The sequence below is a fragment of the Petromyzon marinus genome, chromosome 13, assembly GCF_048934315.1.
Source record: "Petromyzon marinus isolate PM22_M1 ecotype Great Lakes invasive population chromosome 13, UKy_Petmar_22M1.pri1.0, whole genome shotgun sequence".
In the NCBI taxonomy this organism is placed as follows: domain Eukaryota; kingdom Metazoa; phylum Chordata; class Hyperoartia; order Petromyzontiformes; family Petromyzontidae; genus Petromyzon; species Petromyzon marinus.
Genome location: NC_133679.1, coordinates 15,487,517 through 15,503,532, shown reverse-complemented (window position 1 = coordinate 15,503,532; position 16,016 = coordinate 15,487,517). Strand labels below are relative to the sequence as shown.

Sequence of the window (16,016 nt, the reverse complement as noted above, 5' to 3'; positions counted from 1 at the left end):
GTGTGATGGTGTGTATGTGTGATGGTGTGTTTGATGGTGTGTGTGTGATGGTGTGTGTGTGATTGTGTGTGTGTGATGGTGTGTGTGTGTGATGGTGTGTGTGTGTGATTGGGTGTGTGTGATGGTGTGTGTGTGATGGTGTGTGTGTGTGATGGTGTGTGTGTGATGGTGTGTGTGTGTGATGGTGTGTGTGTGATGGTGTGTGTGATGGTGTGTGTGATGGTGTGTGTGTGATTGTGTGTGTGATGGTGTGTGATGGTGTGTGTGTGATTGTGTGTGTGTGTGATTGTGTGTGTGTGATGGTGTGGCTGTGTGATGGTGTGTGTTGTCAGCGAGCATCCATTTGACTACAAAGTGCACCTAGCCTGGCACAAACACCTGTGGTGACGTCACCATTAGTTATATGTGAATGGCGGATATTGCTGTTAGGGGTGTGGGCCAGTGATGGTGTTGGCGTGTGTGTGATTGTATACATTTCGGGGTGTGTGTGTGATTGTATCTGTTGGGGTGTGTGTGATTGTATCTGTTGGGGTGTGTGTGATTGTATTTGTCGGGGTGTGTGTGATTGTATCTGTTGGGGTGTGTGTGATTGTATCTGTTGGGGTGTGTGTGATTGTATCTGTTGGGGTGTGTGTGATTGTATCTGTTGGGGTGTGTGTGATTGTATTTGTCGGGGTGTGTGTGATTGTATCTGTTGGGGTGTGTGTGATTGTATCTGTTGGTGTGTGTGTGATTGTATCTGTTGGGGTGTGTGTGATTGTATTTGTTGGGGTGTGTGTGATTGTGTTTTTCGGGGTGTGTGTGATTGTATCTGTTAGGGTGTGTGTGATTGTATCTGTTGGGGTGTGTGTGATTGTATCTGTTGGGGTGTGTGTGATTGTATCTGTTGGGGTGTGTGTGATTGTATCTGTTGAGGTTTGTGTGATTGTATCTGTTGGGGTGTGTGTGTGATTGTATCTGTTGGGGTGTGTGTGATTGTATCTGTTGGAGTGTGTGTGTGTGATTGTATCTGTTGGGGTGTGTGTGATTGTATCTGTTGGGGTGTGTGTGTGTGTGATTGTATCTGTTGGGGTGTGTGTGTGTGATTGTATCTGTTGGTGTGTGTGTGATTGTATCTGTTGGGGTGTGCGTGGTGGTATCTGTTGGGGTGTGTGTGTGATTGTATCTGTTGGGGTGTGTGTGATTGTATATGTTGGAGTGTGTGTGATTGTATCTGTTGGGGTGTGTGATTGTATTTGTCGGGGTGTGTGTGATTGTATCTGTTGGGGTGTGTGTGTGATTGTATCTGTCGGTGTATGTGTGATTGTATCTGTCGGGGTGTGTGTGATTGTATATGTTGATTGTATCTGTTGGGATATGGGTGTGTATGAGATGGTAGACATCGGGGCGAGCGGGGGGGGGGGTATTTCAGGGTGTAAGACGGGGTGTGTGAGATAGGTTGCTTGGTGTGATTGTGTTATGGGGTGTGTGAGATAGAGTGAGAGGGGAGGTTTAGTGGGGAATGAGAGGTGAGGAGTAAGAGGTGAAGACTGAGAAGTCAGAGTGATAGGAGAGGTGATGAGTGAGAGGTGAGTGGTGATGAGTGAGAGGTGAGTGGTGGTGATGAGTGGTGATGAGTGAGAGGTGAGTGATGATGATGAGTGAGAGGTGAGAAGAGTGATGAGGAGTGAGTGGGAGCTATGATTGTGTTCCGCCATGGCCGCTCAGGCGGGGAGCGCGGTCGCCATGGCAACCAGGCACGCTGGGGGGGGGGGCGGAATCAAAGGTCACATGACGACTGTACTGTCACGTGACGACTGTACTGTCACACACCTTGTACTGTCACACGCCCTGTACTGTCACACGCCCTGTACTGTCACCTGTACTGTCACACCCCTGTACTGTCACCTGTACTGTCACACGCCCTGTACTGTCACCTGTACTGTCACACGCCCTGTACTGTCACACGCCCTGTACTGTCACACACCCTGTACTGTCACCTGTACTGTCACACACCCTGTACTGTCACACACCCTGTACTGTCACATGTCCTGTACTGTCACACGCCCTGTACTGTCAGTCACACGCCCTGTACTGTCACACACCCTGTACTGTCACACGCCCTGTACTGTCACACACCCTGTACTGTCACACACCCTGTACTGTCACACGCCCTGTACTGTCAGTCACACGCCCTGTACTGTCAGTCACACGCCCTGTACTGTCACACACCCTGTACTGTCACGCCCTGTACTGTCAGTCACACGCCCTGTACTGTCACACACCCTGTACTGTCACACACCCTGTACTGTCACACACCCTGTACTGTCACACGCCCTGTACTGTCAGTCACACGCCCTGTACTGTCACACACCCTGTACTGTCACATGCCCTGTACTGTCACACGCCCTGTACTGTCACACACCCTGTACTGTCACACACCCTGTACTGTCAGTCACACACCCTGTACTGTCACACACCCTGTACTGTCACATGCCCTGTACTGTCACATGCCCTGTACTGTCACATGCCCTGTACTGTCACACGCCCTGTACTGTCACACGCCCTGTACTGTCACCTGTACTGTCACACGCCCTGTACTGTCACACACCCTGTACTGTCACACACCCTGTACTGTCACATGCCCTGTACTGTCACACACCCTGTACTGTCACATGCCCTGTACTGTCACACACCCTGTACTGCCACACACCCTGTACTGTCACACACCCTGTACTGTCAGTCACACACCCTGTACTGTCACACGCCCTGTACTGTCACACGCCCTGTACTGTCACACACCCTGTACTGTCACCTGTACTGTCACACACCCTGTACTGTCACACACCCTGTACTGTCACACGTCCTGTACTGTCACACGCCCTGTACTGTCACCTGTACTGTCACCTGTACTGTCACCTGTACTGTCACATGCCCTGTACTGTCACACGCCCTGTACTGTCACACGCCCTGTACTGTCACACGCCCTGTACTGTCACACACCCTGTACTGCCACACACCCTGTACTGTCACACGCCCTGTACTGTCACACGCCCTGTACTGTCACACACCCTGTACTGTCACACGCCCTGTACTGTCACACGCCCTGTACTGTCACACGCCCTGTACTGTCACACGCCCTGTACTGTCACACGCCCTGTACTGTCACCTGTACTGTCACACGCCCTGTACTGTCACACGCCCTGTACTGTCACAAACCCTGTACTGCCACACACCCTGTACTGTCACACGCCCTGTACTGTCACACGCCCTGTACTGTCACACGCCCTGTACTGTCACACGCCCTGTACTGTCACACACCCTGTACTGTCACCTGTACTGTCACACGCCCTGTACTGTCACATGCCCTGTACTGTCACACGCCCTGTACTGTCACACACCCTGTACTGTCACACACCCTGTACTGTCACACGCCCTGTACTGTCACATGCCCTGTACTGTCACAAGCCCTGTACTGCCACACACCCTGTACTGTCACACACCCTGTACTGTCACACACCCTGTACTGTCACCTGTACTGTCAGTCACACGCCCTGCACTGTCACAGACGCAACCTTACGTATACCCACGACCTTTCAGACCATTAAAAACTAGTACACCGCTACATCCGTCTAGTTGGGTAACACACATACACACCTGTTGAATACACATACCTGTATAACACACGTTTAGCACAAAGATAAAGATCCCCCGTATAGCCTTAACAGACTGTAGGGGCAAGTGCTGTTAGCGAGCACCTATTAAGGCCGGAACGGTACACGAGGGGTGGGTGGCCAGCACCACGCCAGACCGCCTTTGTATTCCCAGTGGCGATGTTTACACACCGCACCAGGTACTCATTTGAGGCTGGGTCGACCTAGGGGAGGCCCAGGACCGGTTCAGATAATCGTCACCGGTGTTGGCCGTGAGCGGGAATCGAACTCGGGCGGCCAGGTTCGTAGCGCAGCACGCTAACCGCTACACTACCGCTCCCCACACGTTTAGCACACACACACACTAGCACACACACCTACACCTCACCTGTATAGCACACACACCTGTATAGCACACATCTGTATAGCGCACACCTATATAGCACACACACCTGTATAGCACACACCTGTATAGCGCACACCCCTGTATAGCACACACACCTGTATAGCACACACCTGTATAGCGCACACCTGTATAGCACACACACCTGTATAGCACACCCCTGTATAGCACACACCTGTATAGCACACACACCTGTATAGCACAAATACCTGTATAGCACACACACCTGTATAGCACACACCTGTAGTACACACCTGTATAGTTCACACACCTGAATAGCACACACCTGTATAGCGCACACACCTGTATAGCGCACACACCTGTATAGCGCACACCCCTGTATAGCACACACCTGTATAGCACACACCTGCATAGCACACACACCTGTATAGTACACACACCAGTATAGCGCAGACACCTGTATAGCGCACACACCTGTATAGCACACACACCAGTATAGCGCACACACCTGTATAGCGCACACACCTGTATAGCGCACACCCCTGTATAGCACACACCTGTATAGCACACACACCTGTATAGTACACACACCAGTATAGCGCACACACCTGTATAGCGCACACACCTGTATAGCACACACACCAGTATAGCGCACACACCTGTATAGCGCACACACCTGTATAGCGCACACCCCTGTATAGCACACACCTGTATAGCACACACCTGTATAGCACACACACCTGTATAGTGCACACACCAGTATAGCGCACACACCTGTATAGCGCACACACCTGTATAGCGCACACCCCTGTATAGCACACACACCTGTATAGCACACACACCTGTATAGCACACACACCTGGATAGCACACACACCTGTATAGCACACACCTGTACAGCACACACACCTGTATAGCACACACACACCTGGATAGCGCGCACACCTGTATAGCGCACACCACTGTATAGCACACACCCCTGTATAGCACACACCCCTGTATAGCACACACACCTGTATAGCACACACCTGTATAGCACACACCTGTATAGTACACACACCTGTGTACCACACACACCTGTATAGCGCACACACCTGTATAGCGCACACCCCTGTATAGCACACACACCTGTATAGCACACACACCTGTATAGCACACACACCTGTATAGCACACACCCCTGTGTAGCACACACACCTGTATAGCACTCACCCCTGTGAAGCACACACACCTGTGTACCACACACACCTGTATAGCGCACACACCTGTATAGCGCACACACCTGTATAGCACACACACCTGTATAGTATACACACCTGTGTAGCACACACACCTGGATAGCACACACACCTGTATAGCACACACCTGTACAGCACACACACCTGTACAGCACACACACCTGTATAGCACACACACCTGGATAGCGCGCACACCTGTATAGCGCACACCACTGTATAGCACACACCCCTGTATAGCACACACCCCTGTATAGCACACACCTGTATAGCACACACCCCTGTATAGCACACACCTGTATAGCACACACCTGTATAGTACACACACCTGTGTACCACACACACCTGTATAGCGCACACACCTGTATAGCGCACACACCTGTATAGCGCACACCCCTGTATAGCACACACACCTGTATAGCACACACACCTGTATAGCACACACACCTGTATAGCACACACCCCTGTGTAGCACACACACCTGTATAGCACTCACCCCTGTTAAGCACACACACCTGTGTACCACACACACCTGTATAGCGCACACACCTGTATAGCACACACACCTGTATAGTATACACACCTGTGTAGCACACACACCTGTATAGTATACACACCTGTATAGCACACACCTGTATAGCACACACACCTGTATAGCACACACGGTCGCACGCCCACGCACCCTCACACCTCTATCCACGCACTCCGTAAACCAACTCTTATTGATCACACACGCACAAGACAAAGATTCCCCATGTAGCCTTAACAGACTTTTGGGGCAAGTGTTGTGAGCGAGCGCCTATGAGGGGGTTGGTGGCCAGCATCACGCCCGACCACCTTTGTCTCCCTAGCGGCGATATTTAACACACTGCACCAGGTACTCATTTCAGGCTGAGTCGAACTCGGGGAGGCTCAGGACCGGTTCAGATAATCGTCACTGGTGTTGGCCTCGAGCAGGAATCGAACCCGGGTGGCACGCGAACCGCGACACGACCGCTCCCCACCCCTACACCCACTCGCACGTGTCCACAAAAACAACTACCGCCAATCGCCACTAAGTGTTGGTGACATCACCACGCTTGCTTGTGCCAGGCTAGGTTCACTTTGAGGGTCCAATACCAACACCTGCCATTCGCCACTCAGTGACGGTGACGTCACCACGGCGTCTGTGCCAGGCCAGGTGCACTTTGAGGCCACGTGAAGTGTCGAAGGCTCGCTGGCAGGTCTCAGGACAGACCCAGGTGCCATGGGTTGGCTGACTGAGATGACTGGTAATTGCATCAGCTGTACCCCCTACTGTGCGCACTTGCTGCATTTTATTAGCCCCAGTGCTCCGATTGTTGTTGGAGCGTCGCTCCTCCGCCCTCCGTTGTTGTTGGAGGGCGACTGCCTCCAACTGCCCAGTAGCGTCCTTCACGAGCCTCCTCCACAGAGGCCGATCTTGACACTGCTGGTACCAGTCGTCGGCAAGTCCACTCAGCTACACACCCTCCCGTACCGCATCAGCCCATGTCTTCTCCAGCCCATGTCGTGTCCGTTTGGCCATCTCTATGCGGCCAAACAGAAGCTGCGTGGGCATTCGGTGGCTGGGCATGCGGACTACATGACCCTGCCAACGCTGATGGGAATTTCTCAAGATATATCAAAAGATTTGTGAGCTCCTCACACAATCCAGCCTGGTTAAACCCAGCATGGATCGCAGGCATGGCAGCCTGAATGTTTCTAACTGGCGCAGATGTTCCATGAGAGAGGTTCACGTTTCGCAAGCGTAGAGAAGGGAGGGCATTCTAGATTTGAAGCATGACTGTGGCCCAGAACACCCGAAGCTTAGCGCGGAGCGACAGACCAGGTAGCTTCCACACAGCATTGAGAAGCCGATGAAAAAATGCCGCCCGACTGATTCGGAGTGAGGCATCTGTTGTCAAACCGGAGCTGGTCATACGCACACTGCCCAGGTATTAGAAACTCTCCACTCTCTCCACAATTACTCCAACACCAAAGGGGGGGGGGGGGTGTTTGGTGGAACAAAATACCCAGGCAGGTGCTTAGTTTTGGTGGGGCTGATGGTAAGACCCCACCTCTTAGTGGCACACTCCAGCCAGGTTCGGCAGCAGCGCCTCCAACTCCTCCTGAGTGAGCAGCAATCACAGATCATCGGCCAATAGGGAGCCATCCCTCGACCGCACGCGGGTATCGATCAGCCTCCCATTGTATCAACACCAGATGTGATATGTCAATTCCTCCCACACACATCCAAAGCACACACACCACGTGGACCCCTCTCCACGCGGTCCCGCCCCCTCCTCGGGCCCCTCCCTCGCGCAGGGAGAGCCACGGGGCCCTCCCGCGGGGTTTCGCGACTCGGCAGAGCTCGCTCGGGGCCTCGCTCGGGTTCCCTCGGGTTCCCTGGGGGCCTCGCTCGGGTTCCCTCGGGTTCCCTGGGGGCCTCGCTCGGGTTCCCTGGGGGCCTCGCTCGGGTTCCCTGGGGGCCTCCCCGAGCAGCGGGGACATGCGGGGGGTAGAGGCGACGCGGGGTAGAGGCGACGCGGGCCCGGGGTAAGAGGCGACGCTGGGACTGGCGGGGACCCCGCGCGGGCTAGGGGGACGATACACAGTGGGGCAGGTGAGGGAGCGCGGGCTGTGAGGTTGTGGTCAAGTTTGGTGTGTGTGGTTGTGTGTGGTAAGGTTTGGTGTGGTGTGTGTGGTTGTGGTAAGGTTTGGTGTGGTGTGTGTGGTTGTGGTAAGGTTTGATGCGTGTGGTTGTAAGTTTGTGTGTGGTTTTGGTGGTTCTGTGGTAAGGTTTAGTGCGTGTGGTTGTAAGTTTGTGCGTGGTTTTGGTGGTTCTGTGGTAAGGTTTAGTGCGTGTGGTTGTAGGTTTGTGTGTGGTTTGGTGGTTCTGTGGTAAGGTTTAGTGCGTGTGGTTGTAAGTTTGTGTGTGGATTGGTGGTTCTGTGGTAAGGTTTAGTGCGTGTGGTTGTAAGTTTGTGTGTGGTTTGGTGGTTCTGTGGTAAGGTTTAGTGCGTGTGGTTGTAAGTTTGTGTGTGGTTCTGCGATTGTAAAGTTTCGTGGTTGTCGCGACAGGATGCGTGTAGGGGAGCGGTGGTGCAGCGGTTAGAGCGCTGCTCGGCGCGAGTTCGATTCCCGATCGCGACCACCACCGCAGGTGACGATTATCTTAACCGGTCCTGGGCCACCCCTAAGTCTACTCAGCCTCAAATGAGTACCTGGTGTATAAACATCGCCACTAGGGAGACAAAGGCGGCAGAGCGTGCTGGTGACTCACCCCTCGTGTGCCATGCCGGCCTTCATAGGTGCTCGCTAACAGCACTTGCCCCAACAGTCTGTTTTGTCTATACTGTACGGGGGATCTTTTTGTCTTGTTGTTGTGGTTGGGTGCGTGAGGAGGGCGCCTGGGTTGGGGTGCTTGGTGTGGCGTGCATTGTGTCGGGGTGCGGGTGTGTACATTGGGTGGGGTGTATAACGGTGTGCTGTGTACATATTGTGCGGGGTTTGTGTGTTCTGTGCACGTTTAGCATGTGGTGTTTCTAGGTGTTGGTGCTGTGTAGTCTACGTGGTGAGTGGCAGTGTATAGGCGTGCGTGAAATGCATGGGTTTATGGTGTAGGATGAACGTCGTGAATGAGGTGGTGGAGTGTGGTGCGATGCGTGGTGTTTGAGGGTGTGAGTGTATGGGTTTGTAGGGGGATGCACACGCTGTGCGTGGGGTGCGTGTGTGGTGCGTGCGGTGTGGAGCAGCGGCGGCGGCGGCACGCCGTCCCTAACGCCCCTCTCCCCGTGCCTCCCTCCCTGCAGGACCCCCTCGCCCCTCGCTCACAGCTCCTGCCGTTTTATTCTCGTCGCCTAGCAACCGTCTCCCCGGACAACCGCTCCACTCCGCGGGGCCATCCTCCTCCATCCGCCTCTCCTTCGCCTCCTCCTCCCTCTCTCCCGGGCGCCGCCCGCGGCCCAGGGAGCCCCGGCGGCAGCATGGGCAGCCAGCCCAGCTCGCTGCGCAAAGACGGCAAGGAGGGCCGGGAGGGCAAGGCCGTGGGAAAAACCAAAACCAAGAAGCGCAAGGAGAAGGCCGTCCCCCAGGCGAGCGCCGCGGACGACCGTCACCGCCGCTCGCTGGACGCGAAGCCCCCCGGCGGGGGGCCGGCGTGGTCGGGCGACGTCTCGGAGCGCCGCCACTCGGAGGTCGTCTCGGAGCGCCGGTTCGCGGAGGGCGGCGGGCGGCCGTCTCCGCGGGGGGCGGCGGCGGCGGCGGCCCGGCCGGGCGCGGGCGCGGAGAGCGTGCGCATCACGCGGCACGAGGACGAGAGCTTTGGCCTGGACGTGGAGGTGAAGTCGTCGCGGCCCGTGCGGGTCCTCGTCGTGAACCTCCACCTGGGGGGGGTGGCCGAGCGCGTGAGTCGCCCGGCTCTCGCTCGCTCATTCACTTCCTCGCTCGGTCGCTCGGTCGCATGCTGTCTGTGCTGCTCCCTCTCTCTTGCTCGATACAATCGCTTGCTCACGCGTTCACTCACTCTCTCACACGCACACACTCACCGTCTCACACACCCTCTCACTCGGTCCCACCGCCATTCAATCCACTCGCTCACTGGCACGCACTCTTTGCACATCCCTCCCACTCGCATACGCAAAGACAAAGCTTTTACCAGACTGTAGGAGTGCTGTTAGGGAGTGTGTAACAGCTATGACTTGCGGCACAGCACGCGAGGGGGTGGGTGGCCAGCACCACACACCATAGCAGGTATTTATTTCAGGCCGAACTGACCTAGGGGAGGCCCAGGACCGGTTCAGAAATTCGCCATGGTTATTGGTTGTGAGCAGGAATCAAACTCTGGTCGCCGGGTTCTAGCGCAGTGCGATAATTACCGTGCCTCCTCACAGCGTCCGGCCTCCTCTCCCCCTCCCTTTGTCTCCTTCATGCTCCTAATCCCTCACTGTCTGCGACACGGACTGTTCGCCCCCACCACCACTCCCTGCACCCGCCGTCTCCTCCTGTCGGTGGGGGGAGCAGGGGGAGCTGGGTGGGAGCAGGGGGAGCTGGGTGGGAGCAGGGGGAGCTGGGTGGGAGCAGGGGGAGCTGGGTGGGAGCACGGGGAGCTGGGTGGGAGCAGGGGGAGATGGGTGGGAGCAGGGGGAGCTGGGTGGGAGCAGGGGGAGCTGGGTGGGAGCACGGGGAGCTGGGTGGGAGCAGGGGGAGCTGGGTGGGAGCAGGGGGAGCGGGGTGGGAGCAGGGGGAGCTGGGTGGGAGCAGGGGGAGCTGGGTGGGAGCAGGGGGAGCTGGGTGGGAGCAGGGGGAGCTGGGTGGGAGCAGGGGGAGCTGGGTAGGAGCACGGGGAGCTGGGTGGGAGCAGGGGGAGCTGGGTGGGAGCAGGGGGAGCTGGGTGGGAGCAGGGGGAGCTGGGTGGGAGCAGGGGGAGCTGGGTGGGAGCAGGGGGAGCTGGGTGGGAGCAAGGGGAGCTGGAGGGAGTGAATGCCAGATTATTTGAAGGAGTATAATTTATGCAAATAATAATATGTGCATTGTGTCACTTGACACCCCCCTGGACACCCCTGCAAACGAGACGTTCCACACTCATGTAGTTGTGACAGCTGCTTTGCATTACCCGGGCAAGGGAGCTCTGTTCATACATCCTGACAAGATCCAGGTGGAAGCCAGGAGGAAGAGAGGTGGAAGCAAGGAGGAAGTAATGAGAGAGCCAGGTGAAGGTCAGGAGGGAGCCAGGTGAAGGTCAGGAGGGAGCCAGGTGAAGGTCAGGAGGGAGCCAGGTGAAGGTCAGGAGGGAGCCAGGTGAAGGTCAGGAGGGAGCCAGGTGGAGGTCAGGAGGGAGCCAGGTGGAGGTCAGGAGGGAGCCAGGTGAAGGTCAGGAGGGAGCCAGGTGAAGGTCAGGAGGGAGCCAGGTGAAGGTCAGGAGGGAGCCAGGTGGAGGTCAGGAGGGAGCCAGGTGAAAGCCAAGAGGAATCTTCGAGGGCGCTGAGTGGGAGTAAGGAGAGTCAGGTGAGAGCATGGGTTAGAGTAATTTGCTGGGTTCTCAACTCTGGAATTACAACAAAACTGGGGCGTATCATGGGAAGAAGAGCAATATCTGACAATAGCAGAAGAGGTGGGAATGAGCAGTGAACGTGCTCTGAGCGATGTGTCGTCGTTGTTGTTACGCCGACAGCTACGTCGTTATTCAACAAGAGGACGATCCTGGGAAAACCAGGACAGGTGAAATCTCTAGCCTGGTGGAAGCCGGGTGGGAGAAGCCGGCTAGGAGCCGTGCCGACCGGTTGCCCCCCCCCCCCGCCGGACCGGTTGAGCGAGGTCCCCGGTGCCAGCGTGAGGCCCACGGAAGCGAGGAGGCGGCGTCCTCATGCGGGGTCACTGAGGCCCACGTGGCCTGCCACCACCACCGCCACCACCAATACAGCAGCCACCGCCACCATCATCATCATCACCACCAAAGACAAAGATCCCCCGTATAGCCTCAATAGACTGTTGGGGCAAGTGCTGTTAGCAAGCACCTATGAAGACCAACACTGCACAAGAGGGGGTGGGTGGCCAGCACCACGCCCGGCCGCCTTTGTCTCCCCAGTGGCGATGTTTACACACCGCACCAGGTACTCATTTTAGGCTGAGTCGACCTAGGGGAGGCCCAGGACCAGTTCAAATAATCGTCACCCAGTGTTGGCCGTGAGCGGGAATCGAACTCGGGACGCCAGGTTCGTAGCGCAGCGTAGCGCTAACCGCTACACCACCACTCCACATCACCACCGCCACCACCACCACCACATACAGGCAGCCAGACAGGTGTAGCCTAGGGCTTATCACGAGGGTCAGAAGGTTTGGCAAATAGTTTGCAGGTCAACGCGCAAGGTCAGAGCTGGGTCACCAACCACATTCCCAATGCTGAGAAACAATCTACTGCTAATCACTCATTAGGGTTCTCATAGCAGCAGCAGCAACCGCAACTTTTCCGCCTCGCACTGCAAACACTTGACAGGACCCTCCTGAAAAGGTATCTTGAGACTCTACGTTCTCACCACTCACCGGCTCCCTCTGCTGCGATCATTCCCAACGCATTACTGTTTCTCCTGCCATAGCGAGAGGTATCCTGGACGTGGTGTGTTGGGTGTAGAAATATTTTCCGGGTCACTGGCAGCCACAGAGAGGGTTATACTGGATGCGGTGTGCCGGGGTGGGATTAATCCCTACCCTCGGTTATGTGTGGCCGCTGGTCGCCGTGGCGACGCGGTCCTCGCAGGAGGTGGGCGGGCGGCTGCTGCCAGGAGACGAGATCGTGGTGGCAAACGGCATCGCCGTTGAGACGCTCTCGTACCAGGAGGCGCGGCAGCACCTGGCACACCTGGCGCACTCCACCACGCTGGTGCTGACCAAGCGCACGCCCAGCGCCACCACCACCGCCCCTCTGCGGCCCTCCAGCGCGCCAGGTGAGGTTCACCTGCAGCTCACCGGTAGAGCAGCTCCCTTGTATAGCTCCCCAGCTTAGCGGGTCACTGCCCCAGCAGCTCACTGACACAACATCTCATTTACACAGCAGCTCCCTGACACAACAGCTCACTGACACAGCAGATCACTGACACAGCAGCTCACTGACGCACCATCTCATTTACACAGCAGCTCCCTGACACAACAGCTCACTGACACAGCAGATCACTAACACAGCAGCTCACTGACACACCATCTCATTGACACAGAAGCTCACTGACACAATAGCTCACTGACACATCAGCGCACTGAAACAGCAGCTCACTGACACAGCAGCCCACTGACACAGCAGCTCACTGACACACCATCTCATTGACACAGAAGCTCACTGACACAATAGCTCACTGACACATCAGCTCACTGAAACAGCAGCTCACTGACACAGCAGCCCACTGACACAGCAGCTGACATGTAACGTTGCTTTGGCCGTGACGCGAGTTTCACCCGCGTTGTCTCTCGCACGAGGAGTTGGAGGCGTGCGGAGACCGGCGCCGCCCGTGCCGGTGGCCGCCGGCTCCACCGGCCGCAGCGCGGGAGACTCGCCGGACGCGGGACCGCGAGCGCACAATGGCGCCAGCGCCGGCAGCGCCGGCAGCGCCGGCAGCGTGGGCAGCGTGGGCAGCGCGAGCAGCGCGAGCAGCGACCCAGCGTCGGAGCGCGCCGCCCCGCACGGTTCCTGGGCGCTGGCGCGCCGATCTCCCGCCGGCACCACGACCACCGGCAGCAGCGGCAGGAGCATCGGCAGCGACGGCGAAAGCGACGGCAACGACGTCGCCGCAGAGAGGGGTGCGTCACCTAGGAGAGGGGGAGCGGCGAGGCCGGTGGCGGCCGAGGGAGCGCCGCCGGGGGTGGCGCCGGTGCCCCCCGGGGGGAGCGGTGCCGGCGGCCGGCGGGGCTCGGGGTCTTCCGACCCGACCTCCGACTCGGAGGGGGAGTCGCTCGCGTCTGGACGATCGGGACGGGAACGTTCGGAACGGGGAGAGGAGGAGGAACGGGGACGCGGCGTGAGGGGGGAAAGCCCGAAGGGCGCGCACGTGGGCCCGGCTCGACCACGGCGAGAGAGGGAACGCCGGGAAGAGGAAAGCTCAAACAGCGAAGAGGAACGTTTGGAAGAGGAATGCGTGGAGAGGGAATGTTTAACGTTGGAACGTTTAGAAAAGGAGCGTTTGCAGCGGGAAAGCTTGAAAGAGGAACAGAAGCGTTTGGAAGGGGAACATTTGGAGAGGGATGAGGAGGAACAGGGGCGCGTGGGGAGCGGGGAATGCCCAGAGGGTACGCAAGTGGGCCCGGCTCATCCACAACGAGAGAGGGAACACCGGGAAGAGGAGAGCTCGGACAGTGAAGAGGAATGCGTGGAGAGGGAATGTTTAACGTGGGAACGTTTAGAAAAGGAGCGTTTACAGAGGGAAAGCTTGAAAGAGGAACAGAAGCGTTTGGAAAGGGAACGTTTGGAGAGGGATCATTTGGAGAGGGACCGTTTGCAGAGGGAACGTTTGGAACAAGAGCGCTTGAATAAAGAGGAGGAACGTTTGAACCAAGAACGCATGGAACAAGAACGTTTGGAGAGGGAACGCTTAGAAGAGGAACAAGAACGTTTGGAATGGGAGCGCTTAGAAGAGGAACGTTTGGAGCAGGAACGCTTCGAGGAAGAGGCACGTTTGGAGAGGGAACGCTTTGAAGAACAACGTTTGATCAGAGAACATTTGGACAAGGAACGTTTGAAACAAGAACGTTTGGAGAGGGAACGCTTCGAGGAAGAGGAACGTGTGGAGAGGGAGTGCTTGGAATTGGAACGTTTGGAGAAGGAACGCTTCGAGGAAGAGGAACGTGTGGAGAGGGAGCGTTTGGAATGGGAACGCTTAGAGGAAGAGGAACGTGTGGAGATGGAGTGTTTAGAGGAAGAGGAACGTGTGGAGAGGGAACGTGTGGAGAGGGAACGCTTAGAGGAAGAGGAGCGTGTGGAGAGGGAACGCTTAGAGGAAGAGGAACGTGTGGAGAGGGAACGCTTAGAGGAAGAGGAACGTGTGGAGAGGGAACGCTTAGAGGAAGAGGAACGTGTGGAGAGGGAACGCTTAGAGGAAGAGGAACGTGTGGAGAGGGAGCGTTTAGAGGAAGAGGAACGTGTGGAGAGGGAGCGTTTAGAGGAAGAGGAACGTGTGGAGAGGGAGCGTGTGGAGAGGGAACGTGTCGAGAGGGAACGTTTAGAGGAAGAGGAACGTTTGGAGCTGGAACGCTTATTAAAAGGGAGGGATCGCAGCTCGGGGTCTGATTTCAGTTGCAGGGAGGCTGGACCGAGATCTTCAAAATCCGAACCGGACGAGTTCAGCGACTCAGACTCGGATTCGGACCACGGGCGCCCGCCGGTGGGCCCAGCAGCCCCCGGGCAGCCGGGACCGCGGGATGGGCCGGCGGTAGCGGCCATGTATGCCAACGCCGTGGACAGCACCGAGAGCAGCGACGACGGCGACGACGACGGCGACGACGGCGACGATGACGAGCTGGAGCTTTGCTGCCCTGTGGCGGCGCCCGTGTCGGGGTCGAGCGCGGCCGCTGGGCCCGGCTCTCCCCCGACACCCGCACGGCTCCACCTAATGCTCTCACCCCGCCTCTCCTCCTCCTCCTCCACCTCCTCCACCTCGTCGTCGCTGGCTTCGTTATCGCCGGTCACGGCGGTCCGGGGTGCTCCGTCATCACCGCTGCCGCCGGTGGAGGGTAACTCATTAACCGGGATGGGCGGGGGGGGCCCGGCAGTGACGCCCCAGGGTCAGAGTCTCCCCGAACGAGAGACTCTGTCGTCGCTTAGCGGAGGCGGCGGGCGCACGGTCGCTGCGGCGGTGACGGCGGCGGCGACGGCGGCGGCGACGGCGGCGGCGGCGAACGTTCGAGCGCCAGAAGCGAGCGGCGGCAGTGGCACCGCGGCACGGGCCAAGGCGGACGGACTCGAGATGTCCAAGCTGAAAGGTAACGGCGCTCCGCTCGCCCGGTCTGCGTATTGTGGCTTGCCTCGATCCGCTCGCCCTGCTGGCCCTCCCGGCACCGCGAGCCGCTGGGTTTACGACACCACTAGAGCCGCCGCAATAATCCTCGCATTTTTGGAATTCGTGCAAAGCGTGACCCTTGCCCGACGCCGGTAACAGCCGGGTGGTCGGTGGGCGCCTCGGTGTTCTGCCGCCGCAACTGGCGCGGCGAGAGCGGCCGTGACATGACAATGCAAGGGCACAACAAGGAACGTTTACGATGAGCGCGTGCCACCCGCAGCGACGTGCAGGCAGAGGCACGCGGAGACG

At 57.5% G+C, this 16,016-nt stretch overlaps 1 protein-coding gene across 4 annotated transcripts in view; it reads left to right on the top strand.

The window, feature by feature from the left end:
* The window catches only part of LOC116942147 (uncharacterized), a 51,648-nt gene that overhangs the window by 13,639 nt on the left and 21,993 nt on the right, over positions 1–16,016 (top strand). For 2 of the 4 annotated variants that reach the window (XR_012941664.1, XM_076066905.1), the window contains exons 5-7: positions 9,042–9,635; positions 12,485–12,671; positions 13,195–15,690. Coding sequence is in view for 3 of the 4 variants with exons in the window: in XM_076066905.1 (XP_075923020.1) it covers positions 9,042–9,635; positions 12,485–12,671; positions 13,195–15,690 (3,277 nt within the window). In the remaining variant the exon portion in view is untranslated. Of the gene's footprint in view, positions 1–7,446; positions 7,853–9,041; positions 9,636–12,484; positions 12,672–13,194; positions 15,691–16,016 lie in introns of those variants that run through there. The other 2 variants (XM_076066907.1, XM_076066906.1) reach the window with 2 other exon arrangements.